General features: G+C 42.1%; 1 protein-coding gene across 2 annotated transcripts; it reads right to left on the bottom strand.

Moving 5' to 3' along the window:
• Positions 1-356: 356 nt before the first annotated feature.
• Positions 357-14,964, bottom strand: SLC35E3 (solute carrier family 35 member E3; the record flags this gene model as incomplete). 2 transcript variants are annotated; one of them, XM_079714192.1, is made up of 5 exons in its annotated part: positions 357-1,229; positions 5,870-5,952; positions 9,585-9,743; positions 13,621-13,731; positions 14,563-14,964. In XM_079714192.1, the coding sequence occupies 5 exons, from the start codon at positions 14,962-14,964 to the stop codon at positions 1,043-1,045; spliced, it is 942 nt and encodes a 313-aa protein (XP_079570318.1). In that variant the 3' UTR covers positions 357-1,042. The 2 variants fall into 2 exon arrangements, with proteins under 2 accessions (XP_079570318.1, XP_079570319.1); XM_079714193.1 differs by lacking the exon at positions 13,621-13,731.
• Positions 14,965-15,565: the final 601 nt, after the last annotated feature.

The raw sequence follows: 15,565 nt of genomic DNA, 5'->3' as shown, positions 1-15,565 counted from the left end.
ATCCTTCAGTGCCAAAGAAAGCTCCACGGATGCCTCACATGTGGCGGGTAGGGAATGACAGCAGGAAGGTAGTCTTAAGAAATTACCAACCTGAAATGCTCAAAGAGGCCAGAAGAACAGTCACCAGGATAGGAAGAAACCTGTTCAACTCCTCCCGTAGTCTTTTCTTTGAGCCATTTAAACATGGAGCCATTTGTTTTTTAACTTCATGTATAGTTTCTAGAGTTCACCGAGAGCTCAAAACAAGAGAATACCTACAGAAACTGTAGTTTTTTTTATAACATCTAACTTCTTACATCAATTTTCTACTAGAGAAATGGTACTTTTAGAACCGGATTTTGGCTTATGGTCCCCTTTACTACACTCTGCTTTCTAGAAATGTTATTTCATATCTATAAATGAAAAAAGCAGGAAGTTACACTAAAACAACTAAAATATCAATAGAAATGCTAGCGTTAAATTCTGACTTGAATACTTTGGCCTAAATTATAACAGAGCTCACATTGGGGACCTCCTATGTGTCCTTCCTTAAAAACCACTACACGTTTGTAGTACAGTGATCTGAATTCCTTTGTCACCATTACAGAACTTTAATTTCATGTACTTCATTTGATATAACCAAACATTCTGTGTACTTCATAGAATCATCTTTGAAAAGAAGCATGAGCCATGTTTTAGAGAATTACGTTTTTTAAAAAAGGTACTCTAAAAGAGAAAGTCATATTTATTTTATTTTATTTTTACTTAAATTTTTTTTTAATTTTTGGCTGTGCCACACGGCTTGTGTGATCTTAGCTCCCTGACCAGGGATCGAACCTGCATCCTTGGCAGTGAGAGTGTGGAGTCCCAACCACTGGACCACCAGTTAAGTCCCAAGAAAGTCATATTTATGAATAAAATTTCCTTTGCTTAACTTCTTTCAAACCATCATTTAATGTATTTTGCCATATAACTTTTGTTTCATCTTTGAAAGTAACTTGCACACTTAATACTTTTTTTTTTATCTTCTTCAGGCGACTTTCTTTTCTCCACGAAAACCTAATTAAGGACGTTGCACCAATTTACTCTTACTTCCTTCCTGTTCACTGAGTTTAATATGGGTATAGGCAAGAATGCCAAATAGTGTACATAACATGCCAAGACCCTGATTAATGGACAATGGATCCTGAAATAAAACATATCCTCCAAATAAAGTGATGCAGAACTTGAAGTGTCCAAACATGTTATAGCTGAGGTTTTTGGATAAGGCTAAAAAAGAACAAGCTAGCTGTTACACACACACACACACACACACACACTCCACGAAGCAAACACTTCCTGTGCCTGGAGAGAAGTGCGCGAAACGCAGACCAAACAGCGGCCCCACCCCTGCCCCCATCGCCCCGCCTCCCACCCTGTCTAAAGAACAGGAACTTCAGTGAAGTGCCGGCTTGATCCTAGCTTCGTCAGGTAGGGTTTAGCAATTAATCAGTGACAGGAGACTGCCTCAACTCTCCCTGTTGACCTCTCCAAAGACAAGGGGCTGTAGTACAAGGGTGGGGAAGGGATTCAGAACAAGGTACAGAGAAGGTCTTTTGCAGAGCAATTTGTGATGCTGTTTCATGGCGCCATTTCTAAACTCCCTTTGGCAAATAAGGTGAGACGTGAAAGGCGCCAGACGGCTGACACAAGGTCAACACAGCCAGTGTGCTGAAGTTTAAGATGGAATCGGGGACAGGGGATGGAACACCACTGAGCACCAATACATGCCAGGCACTATGCCAGGTGCATATGTAACACCATTTTATTTAAGCATCACATTTCCCTTCTCTGTGGTATCACTCCACCCATCTACAACTGTAGAGGCTTGAGGATTTTAAGTAACTCAGATCACAGACTTAGTAAGTGGCAGAGACAGAGGCCAAACATAGGTGGGTCTACTTAACTCCAAAGTCCATGTTTGAGACGAGTAGACTGCCAGTAACTTGCTGCTGGATTAGGGTGTTTCCAAATCACTGTTCATTTAAAAGACAAACTAAAGACACACAAATGGTTCCTTTATAAATTATTCTCTTCCCATATTTTAAATAGTTTTTTATATACGGATTAGTACTTTATTATTTTTTAGATGTCTGATATGTACCCATCTACTCTTCCTAAAAACAATACAAGAAAGAGCTACCACTCTGTGCCTCAGCATCATTGTGAGGATTAACTAAGCTAATATATGCAAGGCCTCGAGCACCCAGTAAGCACCCTATGGGTCAGCTATCAACAGCAGTACTTATGCATAATAAACATCTGCCAGATGCTGGACACATTCTCTCAAGCACTCACCTAACTCTGTAGGTACCACAACCCCCGTTTCATAAGTGATGAGAGTGAGACCCGAGATCTCCCACAAGTCACGCAGGCCCACAGGCAGCGGCGGGGCCGGGCTGGCACACCTGGACCTGTCCGACCTCAAAGCCCAGCCTCCCTCCTCTGTTCTGAGCCCAACTAAGCAGCTTGGAAGTTGCTTCCGGGCAGGACAGCACGAGCTGAGTCGCCAGGGTACCTACGCTGGCCTGACCCAATAGGGGTAATTTTCCTGCGGGATGGAGGACCTTCCCAAGGATGTTAATTATAACCATGATAAACCAGGCTTCGTTTTCAATTACGAGCTATCTTCAAGTGAACCGGCTCCCGCACTTCAGCATTTCCTTACTCCTCAGCCTCGCTTTGAAGTGCTCATGATCTGTTAACAATATTTACACGAGAGGAAAGGCAAATTTAAAGAAATGCTCCAATGAATCCTTTTGTAAATTAGAAAAATAAAACAAAACAAAACAGGTGCAATCTATACCCGACATCTCCAATTCCTCTCTCTAATTCTCCATCTGCTCCAGTCAGCTTCCACCTGGACACGCTGACGTTCTCCTCAAAATCGTCAGTGCCCTCCACCCCACCACACCCCTTCCTCCATCCATTTCCAGCCTTCCTCGAGCTTGACCTGCCAGCGGCCTTGGACACAGCTGGCTCCCCTTCCTCCTCACTTGGTTTTTCCACGCTGTCCTCCTTCCTTCCACCTTGACTGCTCCTTCTCCGCCCCTTCTGCCTGGCTCCTGTCATCTCTCCAAACTCTAAACACCGAGGTGACCCAGGACTTGGTCTTTGGGCGCCTCTTTTTCTTCCACTTGTTTGCTTGGTAATCTCAGCCAGGCTCACTGCTTCAAACCACATCCACACACCACTGACTCCCTCCGGAATACCTCCAGCCGAGACCTCCACCTTGAATTCAGACTCGTTTTACCCAAAACTGAGCCCTTGGTCTTCCTCCCCACCCCCAAACCTCCTGGGGGCTGTCCTATTTCAGTCCATGGCAACTCCACCCTGCCAGGTGCTCAGGCCCAAACCGGATGGCAACCTTCTTTCCTCTCTCATTCTCCACATCCAGTCTGCCAATAAAACCTGCTGGCTCTACTTGAACATATATCCAGAACCCAATCACGTCTCACTATATCCACTGCGACTGTCCTGGTACCAAACCACCATGGCTTCCTGATGGCTTCCCTTCTTCTCTTGCCGCTTTCAGTACAGTGGTTCCCAACCAGGGGTGATTGTGTCACCTGGGCAAGGTCTGGACACAGTTTTGGTTTTCATAATTGGGGAAAGGGATGCTACTGGCGTCTAGTGGGTAGAGGCCAGAGATGCTGCTAAACATGCTCCAATGGACAGGACAGGCCTGTCCACTGGACCAAAAAGGCCAATAGCACTGAAATTGAAAAGCACCCCCGGTCTGTTCTCAACACAGTAGCCCAGAAGGATCCTATTAGAATAGACAGAAAATCATGGCATTTCTCTGCTCAAAACTCCAACGCCGTCCCCTCTCACTTGGCGCAGGAGTCCTCGTGTGGAAGTTCTTCTCAGTCAGGCCCCCTGTTACTCTTCAGGGACAAAGAACCCACCCTTTGTTCTTCCCGCTCCAGCCACACAGGCTTCTTGTTCCTTCCAGCCTCTCACCTGCTGTCCCCTCTGCCTGGAACGCTACCCATCCTGCTCTGCACAGAGCAACCTCACTTTCTTCAGGTCTTTACTCAAAAGTACTCGTCTTGCTGAGGCCTTCCCGACTACCCTCCGTAAAACTGCAACCCTGTCCCCAACATTTCACATCCCCTTTCCTGTTATCACTTAACACAATCTAGCCCTGTATATGCCCATTTCTTATTTTTCTTGTTTATAGCCTGTCTTCCTCCCCAGAATTTAAGCCTGTGAGAACAAAGATTTTTGTCTCTTCGGTTCACTACTATATCTCCAGTGCCTGACAGACAGTAGATATTCAGTATGTGAATATTTATTAAGTCAAAGAACAGTTTATAGTGGGCATTCAATAAGTATTTGTTGACTGAATGAATGGATGCTCTTAATCAGGGCACATACTTGGGTGCCTTGATCTGGCAGCATGGCGCATAAATCCTGGGGCTAGACTACCTGGGCTCAAATCTGGACACCACACTTTTCAGCTGGGTAACTCCAAGTGAGTTATTCAACCTCTCTGTGTCTCTATTTCCTCTTCTGTAGAATAAAATGATAGAATTTATCTCTTCGAGCTGCTGTAAAAACTAAATGCTTAATACACACAAGATGTTTGGAACAGTGCCTGACACAAAATAAACATTTATCAAGTGTTGTTTATTTTTTAATTTTTCAAAAATATTTATTGGGATTTCCTGGTGGCGCAGTGGTTAAGAATCCGCCTGCCAATGCAGTGGACACGGGTTCGAGCCCTGGTCCGGGAAGATCCCACATACTGTAGAGCAACTAAGCCCATGCGCCACAACTACTGAGCCTGCACTCTAGAGTCTGTGAGCCACAACTACGGAGCCCACGTGCCACAACTAATGAAGCCCGCCACCTAGAGCCCATGCTCCACAACAAGAGAAGCCCCCGCAATGAGAGGCCTGCGCACTGCAAGGAAGAGTAGCCCCTGTTCACCGCAGCTAGAAAAAAGAAAGCCCACATACAGCAACAAAGACCCAACGCAGCCAAAAATAACTAAATAAATAAATTTAAAAAAAATTATTTGGTTGTGCCGGCTCCTTAGTTGCGGCACGTGGGCTCCTTAGTTGTGGCATGCAAACTCTTAGTTGCGGCATGTGGGACCTAGTTCCTGGACCAAGGATCAAACCCGGGCCCCCTGCATCAGGAGCACAGAGTCATAACCAATGTGCCACCAGGTAAGTCCCCAGGTATTGTTTTTTTAAAAAAATTATTATCACTGTTATTTACTGATAGTTGGCAAATATGCTGCTTTTTTACTTTGTTGACATCTCGGTGTTCACTCATTAAAAGCAAAATGTTAAAAATGGGCAGTTGAGTTTGATTCAGACATTCAAGTCATGACTCCACTTCTTGATTTGAAGTGATATTGAGAAAAGCAGGCACACCCATAGCCAGACAAGTACAAAAACAAGCTCAAAAGTCAGAGCAACTGGTCTGAAATTATTTTCTGTTATTTGGATTAACCACACCTTTACCCTATTATTATAGAACTATCGAGAACTGAAAAGTGATGGAAAACGTAAGTATCCACCCCATTATTCACTCAACAAATATTTATTTAACCCCACTATGCACAAGGAATGGTGCTCTATGTTAATTCTGATAAGGGAAAAGGTCATCTATTCCTTAAGAAAATTCAAAAGCATTTATCATACAGAAAGCTAACCCATTTCCCCAGTTCACAGTTCTTTAAATTTCCACAGACTCTAGTAAGACACTAAAAATAACTCACTCTACTCAGTTTAGGCCATGCAATAGAAAGTGTGAGACTCAAATAAGGAAATCAATGTGACAGAGTTTTGGAGAATATAAAAGACTACGCATTTGTAAGTTGTTAGGAAAAGGATACGTGACTGGTGAAGTGTTCCCAATGATCCAATAAATCGATAAGTTCACCATGAAAGCTATTACTCCAGAGAGCAGGACCATCAGCTACAAATAAACCAGAAGAATCATTAATGCAAAGCAGCTGCAATCATTGCAATCATCAAGTGAAAGTACACTTCATCAGGCACTTCTATCAACCATTAAAAACAAGATTTTTTAAAAGAGAGAATCAAGTTGGGAGAAAGCAAGAACTGAGGGTTAAAGAGCAGAATGAATAGTATTCACAAATGTAATTTTGTCAACAAAATGCAATGGAAAATCCTCCAACAATATCCTGCCTCTGAATGTAAATCTCCAGATTCATTTTTCTTATCTATCCAAAGAAAAATTATTTTGTAATAATTTCTTATTATAAAAGTAATATATATTCATTACAGAAAAACCAGACAATAAAGATGAGCAAGAAGAATATAAAGAATTCTTTTTTTCCTTCTAGTTTTATTGAGATATAATTGACATACAGCACTGTGTAAGTTTAAGGTGTACAGCATCATGATTTAATTTACACACATTATGAAATGATTACCACAGCAAGTTTAGAGAACATCCATCCATGTGCATACAAAATTAAATAATAGAAAAAAAGTTTTTTTCCTTGTAAAGAGAACTCATAAGGAATTCTTTAAATCTCAACCACTCACCACTATTAATACGTTGGTATATATCCTTCCAGATCTTTTTTCCGTTGAATTGTTCATATTTATTCTTATTTAAATTCAATCAGTAGGTATTCATCAGGTATCTACAAAACTAGGCCAGGCCTTGTAAGGAACACAGTGGGTTCCTGCCCTCAAAGATCTTAGAAACTGCTTGAGCATGTGATAAAAATCTTGATAATCATAGCTTATACTTATATAGTACTTATTATGCACCAAGAATTGTTCTAAATATTTTACATATATTAACTCATTTAATCATTGCAAACAGCCATGAGGGAGTAAAATATCTTCCCTTTTTACAGACAAGAAAACAGAGCACAGAGAGGTAAAGCAACTTGCCTAAGACACACAGCCAGTAAGTAGAAGGGCCAAGGTACTGGAGTCCCTGCTCCTAACCTGCTCTGCCATGCTACCTCTTAACCACATGAAAGATAGAGTGCAATACAAGATGAACAGCTCAGGCAAGAAAAGAAAATGAGTCCTGAGCTCTACCTCGTTAATAGGCAAACAGACTATAGGTTCTGTAGGACTCTAGGCAGGAGATGTCCTTCTGGGCTGCGATAGCAAGAAAAGTCTTTGGATTTCAAATGCATGTTTTGATTAGAGAAAGAAATAACGGGGGCAGGAAACAGTACGGGTCAAAGCATGCAGGCGTGAAAGCCCTGGTGTGTGCATGGGATGGCGAGTAAACCGACTTGGCTGAGATGGGGGACCAAAGCGGCTGTACCACTGTAGACACACACAGCATTCTGTCCAAACGTATCCCACAATTTCATTTTACAAGTTATAAAACCATTTTCTATTTCTGAAATAAGAGAATCTAGAGAAAATATTAGTTACAATTTGAATTAGTAAGAAGTTTAAATTCCAAAGAAAATGTCATATTTGAAGATTCTTTCTGTCCCATGTGGGTTTTCTCAGTTTTTAAATCAGTGCAGTCAGAAGAAGACCAGGGCAATTGGATTTGCAGCCTATTTAGGGAGAAAGAGTAACACCTTATTTGTTTTACAACAGTGAGTTCCATTAAATCTTCAACTAAGAGAAACTTGCTCCTTAAAGATTTTAAAAACTGTTTCTAGACATGTGTCCTTGTTAATTTTATTGAGTTCACAGAATGTCACATGCCTATTTCTTGATGACCTGGCACATCATTAAAAACATAATTACATGTTCTACTTTGAGGCAATGATGCCCTCTAGGGACAAGAAGGAATGCAGGTGACTTTCCCTTATTCAATGGCCTCAGACTGCTGTGCTCTTGTTTCTTTGACCTTTTTTATGGCCTTTCTGCTGAGGTCCTGTTTTCAAATCTGTCAGAGGGCCAGTCACATAAAGCCTCTCCCCTCCTAGTCTAAGGTGCTCAAGCTGCAGTGGTTGATAGGCAAGATGACCAAGATGGGTAACTTTTGTAAAAGTAAGAGGAGATATTACCTGAGAGATGGTCCAGTGATTTCTACCTTGGGAAAAAAGCGCAAATGCTAAAGTATATGAATTTGAAACAACTATCAATCTGCTCACAGGCAGCCTCACAGGGTGGTTAAGAATGTGGACTTTGGATGTGGAATGCATGGATTCAAAATCTGGCTCTGCTGTGGACCTTGAGTCAGTTACTTAACGCTTTGTCTCTCAGTTTCCTCATCAGTAAACACCTAATAAAGTTGTTATGAGGATCAAATAAGTTAATATTTGCAAAGAGCTTAGAATAGTGCCTGAAGCAGAGTAAGGGCTATGCAAGTTTGATAAATCAACACCACCAGCAAAAAAGACATTCCCATTGACTGTGTTAAAAGTATGGGAAGCAGAAGTTCCTTTCCTAAATAGGGGGATTATACTTTCTAACTTTATTAAAAAAATATCCCCAAAGTACAGGTCCCTTTGATCTGGCAATTCCACTCTAGGACTCTATCCCATAGAATAAAAAGTACCAGTTCATGAGGACACATGTACAAGGATGTTTACTGTAATACTGTTCATAGTGGTTAAGAACTGGAACTATTATACAGGTACTGAAAGAATGATTTGAAGGGATTTTCATGGGACATTGTTAAGTGAGAAAGGCAAGATACAGAAAATCATGTGTAATATGATCCCACTTCTGTAAAAAAACCAATGTGTAATTTATGTGTACATACGTGCATGTGTGCCTGTGTATGTTGTATGTGTTTACATGTGGGTATGCACAGCACAGAGAAAAACACGGAAGAACAAAAACTAGAATGTTAACATGACTTATTTCAAGGGGCAGGGGTGAGGTAATAGGATGTTGATGTGTGTATGGGTAGGAGGGCTGAGGAAAAGGAATCCATGATGAAAGCTGCATATATAGGGAATTCCCTGGCAGTCCAGTGGTTAGGACTCCACGCTTCCACTGCAGGGGGCACAGGTTCGATCCCTGGTAGGGGAACTAACATCCCACATGCCATGCGGCACAGCCACAAAAAAAACCTCCCGAAAACCCAGCATATATAATACGGTTACATTCATATGACATTAAACATACACACACATGCGTGTTGTCTGTGTATATGAAAGAGATCCATAAAATGATCATCACCAAAAGGGTAAAGGTGTTTATCTTAGTGTGGCAGGATTTGGGGAGACCTTCACTTTATAATTTTATGTATGTTCAAAAATGCATACAATGAGCATGTACTACTTATACTGTTACAAGAAAATCAACAAAGTTATATTTTCATTATTTAAAAAAAAAAAATGCCCAAACTATTGGTGGGCAATAGCCTGGTGGGCTCAGCACAGTAACCAGACATCAGAAGACCTGAATTCTAGTCCTGATTTGGCCACTGACTGGCAATTTAACCCTAAGCAAGTCTCTCAATCTTTCTGTGCCTCAGTTTCTTCATCGAATGAATAATCCTTACGTTGCCTCCCTTAAAGGGTGATTATAAAGCCTAAATGTGGGAATGGATCTGAGCTAGTGCACTGCAAACTAAAAGTTGCATTAATAATGGAGAAATTATTATTATCTTGTTTCTTAGACACCGAAACAATTATAACTTACCAAAGCAGAGACCGACCAGGGACCAAACATTCCTCCTTCTGCGAACACCGGCTCAAAGAAGGGCACAGCGACCAGCAACATGGCAGATGACATCGGGGCCTGGTAGTACAGCAGCTGCATCGAGTTTACTTGCAATTCATGCTGTTTGGCTCCTACCCACTGAAAATTAGGAAAGAGAACAAGTTAGGCAGAAAAAAATAGCATCAGTCAACAAACAAAAGATGCAACTCTAGCCACAAATGTGGGAATGTGAGGCAGGGCAGGGGGAAGAGGAAATGCCTAATGAGTCTACAAGAGTTCAAAGGTCAATAATATATACGTATATCCTTTAAGCTCCCTGGATGAAAGGAGCTTTATAAATTCGATGTCTGATAATCTATTTTCTTCTCAATTATAAAGGAGAAAAAAAATCCTCTCTTCCCTCCTGATCCGAGTAGATGGGGAAAGTCAATGCATACCGGGGCCCACAGGCATCAGCGATCTTGGGAAAATTAGGCAGGAATGGAAATTTCTAAGCAGGAATACAGATGCAGTGTCAGACTTCACTTCTTTCTAAAAATGGCCCCCAAAACGAAGACTGGGAGGCAGGGCGGACTCTAATTACAGACTGACAGAAACCTCAGTTATCCCAGGTGGCTGCCAATATGTGTGGCTGGAAAGGTATGTGAGGTCTTCTCATTCACTTCAGGAAACCCAGTCGATGGTAGAAGGAACTTTCCTCTTTATAGCTGACGTTTCGGTGGGTAATCCCACACCAATACTCCTCAATAAACTAGATAATCACAAACTTTAAAAGACTATCCTTCGGTAGAACCAACACCCCAAAGCCTCAAATCCCATCAGTTCTCAAAATGCTTCACAAATATAACTGAAAAGGAGGCTTTAAAGAAAGCTTGAGAGAACTGTCTGAATAAGATCTGGCAGGAACAGCCAGGCTTTTGAATAACTGCTCCTACATAATCCTCTTTCCTGTAGGTCCGGGTATCCTATTACATAAACTCTAAGTCTATAGAAATTCACCAAGACAAAAATAGAAGAGCAAGAAATCTGAAGCATATTCCTGTCAGCCTTAAAAAGAGTCTGCTGTGAACATGAAGGACAAAGAACTGATTCTTTTGCTTGGGACACAGCAGTAAGCAAAAATGAATGCAGAGGGTATGTGCACAGTCCTGTGTTGCTCCAGCAGCCTCTCTGGGCAGCTGTGTGTCTCTGACACAGGACAGACAGCCTGGAATGGTGGTGACTCTCAGGCCACCACCTGCCCTCACTGTCGTGCAGCCTGGCTTCTGCCCACCAACCCTCTCATGAAACTGCTCCCCAAAAGGGCACCTTCACCTCTAGTGGCCACATCGAAGGACTGCCCTCGGTCCCCTTCCGGCCGGAGCCCTCTGCAGAACCTGCAGATTTCTCTTGGAAGAACTTGACTTCTGGTTTGCGCTGCTTCCTCACTCACCTGTTCCTTCACTTACTACCTGTAAGGGAGATGTCTCGCTTTCCTCTTTTATCTCCCTGACTGATCTCTTACTATCCGCTGACATCTACAGCTCTGACCTCCTTCCTTGAGCATCATTTAAGTCCCACCTTCTACAAACAGCTTACTGGCCATCTTCAGTTAGATCACCTGAAGGAGCTTGTTTAAGATTAAGCTCATTATTTCCTTCTCCAAATTAGCTCCTCCTGTGTTGGTCCGGTAATTAATGATATAATCTCCTCCAAGGATCAGGCTCCTTATTTTCCTCATTCTCACATTCAGTCAGGTCCTACTAATTCTTTCTCCAAAAGGTCTCTGGAGTCTGCTCTTTCCTTTCCACGTCCAGTACCACTGTCCTTGTTCAGGTCCTTCCTCTCTTCCCCTTAAACCATGGAGCACTTCCTGACTGCTCTGCCTGTCACCCTGTCGTCCCTCTTATTCATCCTTCACTGCCACCAGAGTGAAGTTTCTAAAACACAGGGAGTGATCAAGTCACTGCCCATCTGAACTGCTCTCCTGGTACCTGCAGGATAAAGGGCACACTTCCTCAGCATAACACTCAAAACTCTGCCATCTGGTCTCACCCCTCCCCTCAGCCTGTGTTTCCACCACGCAACCTACAGTCCAGTCCCACCAAACAAATCAAGTCCTCCAAAAATGCTCTGTACTTTCACACATCATTGCAAAGAAAGACCTCTGCTCTATTTCTTTGCTAAGTGAATTCCTGTGCATTCTTCAATTTAAATTGTTAACCTTCCCATAAAGTCTTACCTCACTACCGCCCTCGTGCAGAACTACCCCTTCTTCCCTGGTGTTCCTCAGAACTTTCCTCATACTCTGAGTTATACTACTTGTTATCAGCTGTCTCCATGTGTTTCTGCAATGCTGGATTATAGCTGCCCTTTATCTTTGTATCAAGGTTGAGCAAAAAGCAGAAATGTCTGCTGAATGAATGAAGGAGTCAACCACCTTTCTACAATTAAAACTAATAGTTGGTCACTCAGCTCTTAATTCCTTTTAATGCCCTAGCAGTATAAGAAGAAATAACTTAGAAATTATACCAGGTTACAATGGGAAAATACAACTTTCCTTAAAATGAATTTTGGGAGGGAATACACCTATTCTGTACCAGTACTTTTACCATTTACTGATAATCAAAAACTCTGCCCATGACTTAGTCTACAATCATTCCTTGGTCAATCTCATTTCAAATATCTACCTGAGAGATACAGAATCCTTTGATTCCACCCTATAGCAATTTTGAAACTTGTGTGAACAAAAACGGTCATATTGGCACGGACAGTGAGTACTCTGAATTGATGTGTAAGGAATACAAGAAATTCTAACATTCAACAAATAAAATTTCTTGCTGTATCTAATAAATAACTAATCCATACTGGGTCAAAAATAAAGTCCATTTAACAAAAAAGAGAAGTAGGAATGTTCACTTACTGTATCTAATTAAAAAATTTAAATTTAAACTCACTGAAGTATGCCCAAATGCAATTTTCTTAAAGCACAAACCTGAGCTTCCTCTGATTTCTCTCTGCAGTAAAAGACAGAATATCTTGAGGCCAAGTGACAAGATTGAGCGGGTGCCCCACCCTCTCATGTCACTGCTCTCTTTCATTTAAACTGCTTCTCTGCCACTAAGAAATGTATTCAACCCCAGAATTTTCACATAACAATGTTTCTGAAATGACCAGTACTAGAAAATTTAAGATGCTATGGCTGTATAATTAAACTCCTAACATTCATAACAAGAATGCCTTAGTTTATAACCAGTGGATGTTTGTGAAAAAAGTAAAATTGGTCACACATTTTGGCTCTGATTCCCCATATGCAGGCACTGGAAACCAGAATTTCCAGTCCAAGGTTTTCAGTACAGAGAAAACACTGTTTCACTGTACCCTTCGCCATTCACTATTTTTTTCTCCACTATATAAGAAACAAAAATACTTGTTGAGATTTTATGGTAATGAAGCAAGTGAATCCATGAACAAATGTCAAATAAATGGCTGTTACAGGCAAGGCACCGCACTAGTGCAATAAGTGAAATACCCATTGCTATAAAATATTGACGGAGAAAAATGATTAGAATATACAAGCTGTAACAGCAGCATATCTTCTGAGGCAAAGATTTATAAATCTCAAATTTTCCTTTCCTGTTCAAATTTTTGCACCTGTACTCACTCCTTCACAGTAATGTCATAATTAAAGAGTAAATGGTAAATACAACCAATGGACTCAATCCTCAAGTAAAAAGTCTTACTATTCATTTTGTAAAGATTTCCCAGAAAATAATATACCATCACCCCAAACTGAGACTGTTAAGCATGGGTAATATACACTTACAAACAGGTAGGGAGGTACTTGGTGAGCATCATACACCCAAGTTTCTCTGTCTCCTTTCTTCTCTTCACCTTGAGTCAGACAATTTATGCAATTATGCTTTCTTCCCAACAGTCTATTGTCTCTATACTGTATTGTCTAAACCTTGGGGCACAGCTTCAAAATTTATGAAATCTGCTAAAAAGGGCACATAAAGAAAAAAAAATTACCAACCACTTGATAAAGGGATGTAACTAAAACACCAAGTGCAGCAAACACCGTTCCAAGGAAATTAAACTTCACATCGTAATAAGAATTTAGGATTACACCTACAGTTATAGGAATCTGTAAAGAAAAAGAGGTAAACGTTGTTCAGATTAAATTTGTGAGACATAAAATTAGTATTCCTTTCACAGTGTCTTGAAAGGTTAATCATAAAAACATCATTAGGAAACAATGAACCTCTATAAATATTTTTTCCATTTGAAAAAAAAAACGGACTGGTAATCCTATTTCTTCAAAATGAAATATGATAATTCTATATTTACGCTCACGTTTAATTCTATTTAAAATTCTGGGTAAAATGAGTCGATGCGTTGCACTTTGCAAGAAAATACCACATGCGTGCACATAGTAGTAAATGGACCCCAAAACCAGTGTCTAAACAATATATAAACATAAACATATAACAAAAGCATTAAGATTTTAAATGCTGTAAGTTATGAAGTGCTAAAATTATTTTAGTCTATCTTATTTAAAGATGCTGAAGCTTCTGCAGTATGTCGCCGCAAACATATCCTGAGACTTCTTTACGTTTATCAGAAACGTTTTTCAGTTTGAGCTTTTGCACTTAATCCCATACAGATTTGCATCACCCAACACAGCTTTCTTTTCTTACCGATCATAGCATTTAAGGATTTCCATCAAACAGTAGTTATTAAAACTCACACAAACACACTCTACTGGGCTAAAAGCCCAATAGAGCGCCAAGATGGCATTTTTTTCACCTTCCCCAAATAAGCCTGAAGTTCACTTGCTCACAAAGGACTCGAGTGGATTTCCAGATCACGGGAAAGAATGTGGCGCAAGGTTAACCATTCAAATTTCCCGGGGAGAAAGACTGTCCAGGAGGTGGGTTGTTAAGGAGGTGCGCCTCGCCCAGCTGAAGCTACTCACCAGCGTGAGCTGTATTTTGGTGGAGAAGGTTTTCTTATAGCAGAAGGTCTGGATGACTATGATCACCGGCGTGGTCATGGCCTTGGCCAGCTGATAGGTGCCTATGGTGTTGTTCTGCAGAGATAAGTTGGTGAAGACCACGAAGCCACAGAAGCTGAGGGCCAGGAGGAGGAGCTTGGAAGGCGGCAGACTTTTGGGGGCAAACATGTCCAGTTTCTGGCAGACGTACAAGCCCAGCCAAGTTACCACGAAGTGCACCAGGGTCAGGCTCATGTTGGGGAAGCCGTAGTGGACATAGATCCATTTGTTGAGGAACACGATGCAGATGGACACCAGTAGGTTTAGCAGGAGCCCGGCTGCGATGCGCCCTCTGCCTCGTACTCTGTCGGCCAGCGCTGCCATGACCCCCGCGGAGCCGGGGCCCTTCACCCTCGGAAAGGGGCGCCCGGCCTATCTCCAGCTGCCCTTTGCCTCCTCCTCCGCCGTCGCGTCCTCGCAGTCCCTGGCTTTACGGTCCGGCCGGGGGGAGGCATGCAACCTCTGGGTCCCAGGCAAGCAGCAGCCTCAGCGGATCACACATGCTCTGCCACCGCCCATTCAGCCGCAGACTACGCGGCAGCACGTCCCGCACGCTCCGCCCGCTTCCGCCCGCGGCCACGTGACTCGGGGAGCCCGCGCTTCCGCCCTTGAACAGTTCAGGAATCGGCCTCTACCTGCGCAGGCGCGTTGAGCTTTGGGTGCGGAGAGCTGCGTCCTTGGTCTACTACCTCCTGGGTTACCTAAAGCGGGCTGCGCCAATATGCGACCCCTTTCTTGTTTGGTATTTTCTGTGTCGGTTGAGTCGACTTGCTAGGTATTGTTGGTGCTGAGCAAATTTAGCCCTCGCCAGACAGGGGAAAGCATTACTTCTTGAAACCATATTTTTAGACATTTTATTTTAAAAATCCAAACATACAGAAGAGTAGACAGTATGATGACCCCTCATATACTCATCATGGTTAGT

The sequence above is a fragment of the Hyperoodon ampullatus genome, assembly GCF_949752795.1.
Source record: "Hyperoodon ampullatus genome assembly, chromosome: 11".
Classification (NCBI taxonomy): domain Eukaryota; kingdom Metazoa; phylum Chordata; class Mammalia; order Artiodactyla; family Ziphiidae; genus Hyperoodon; species Hyperoodon ampullatus.
This window is presented reverse-complemented; position numbering and strand designations above follow the sequence as displayed.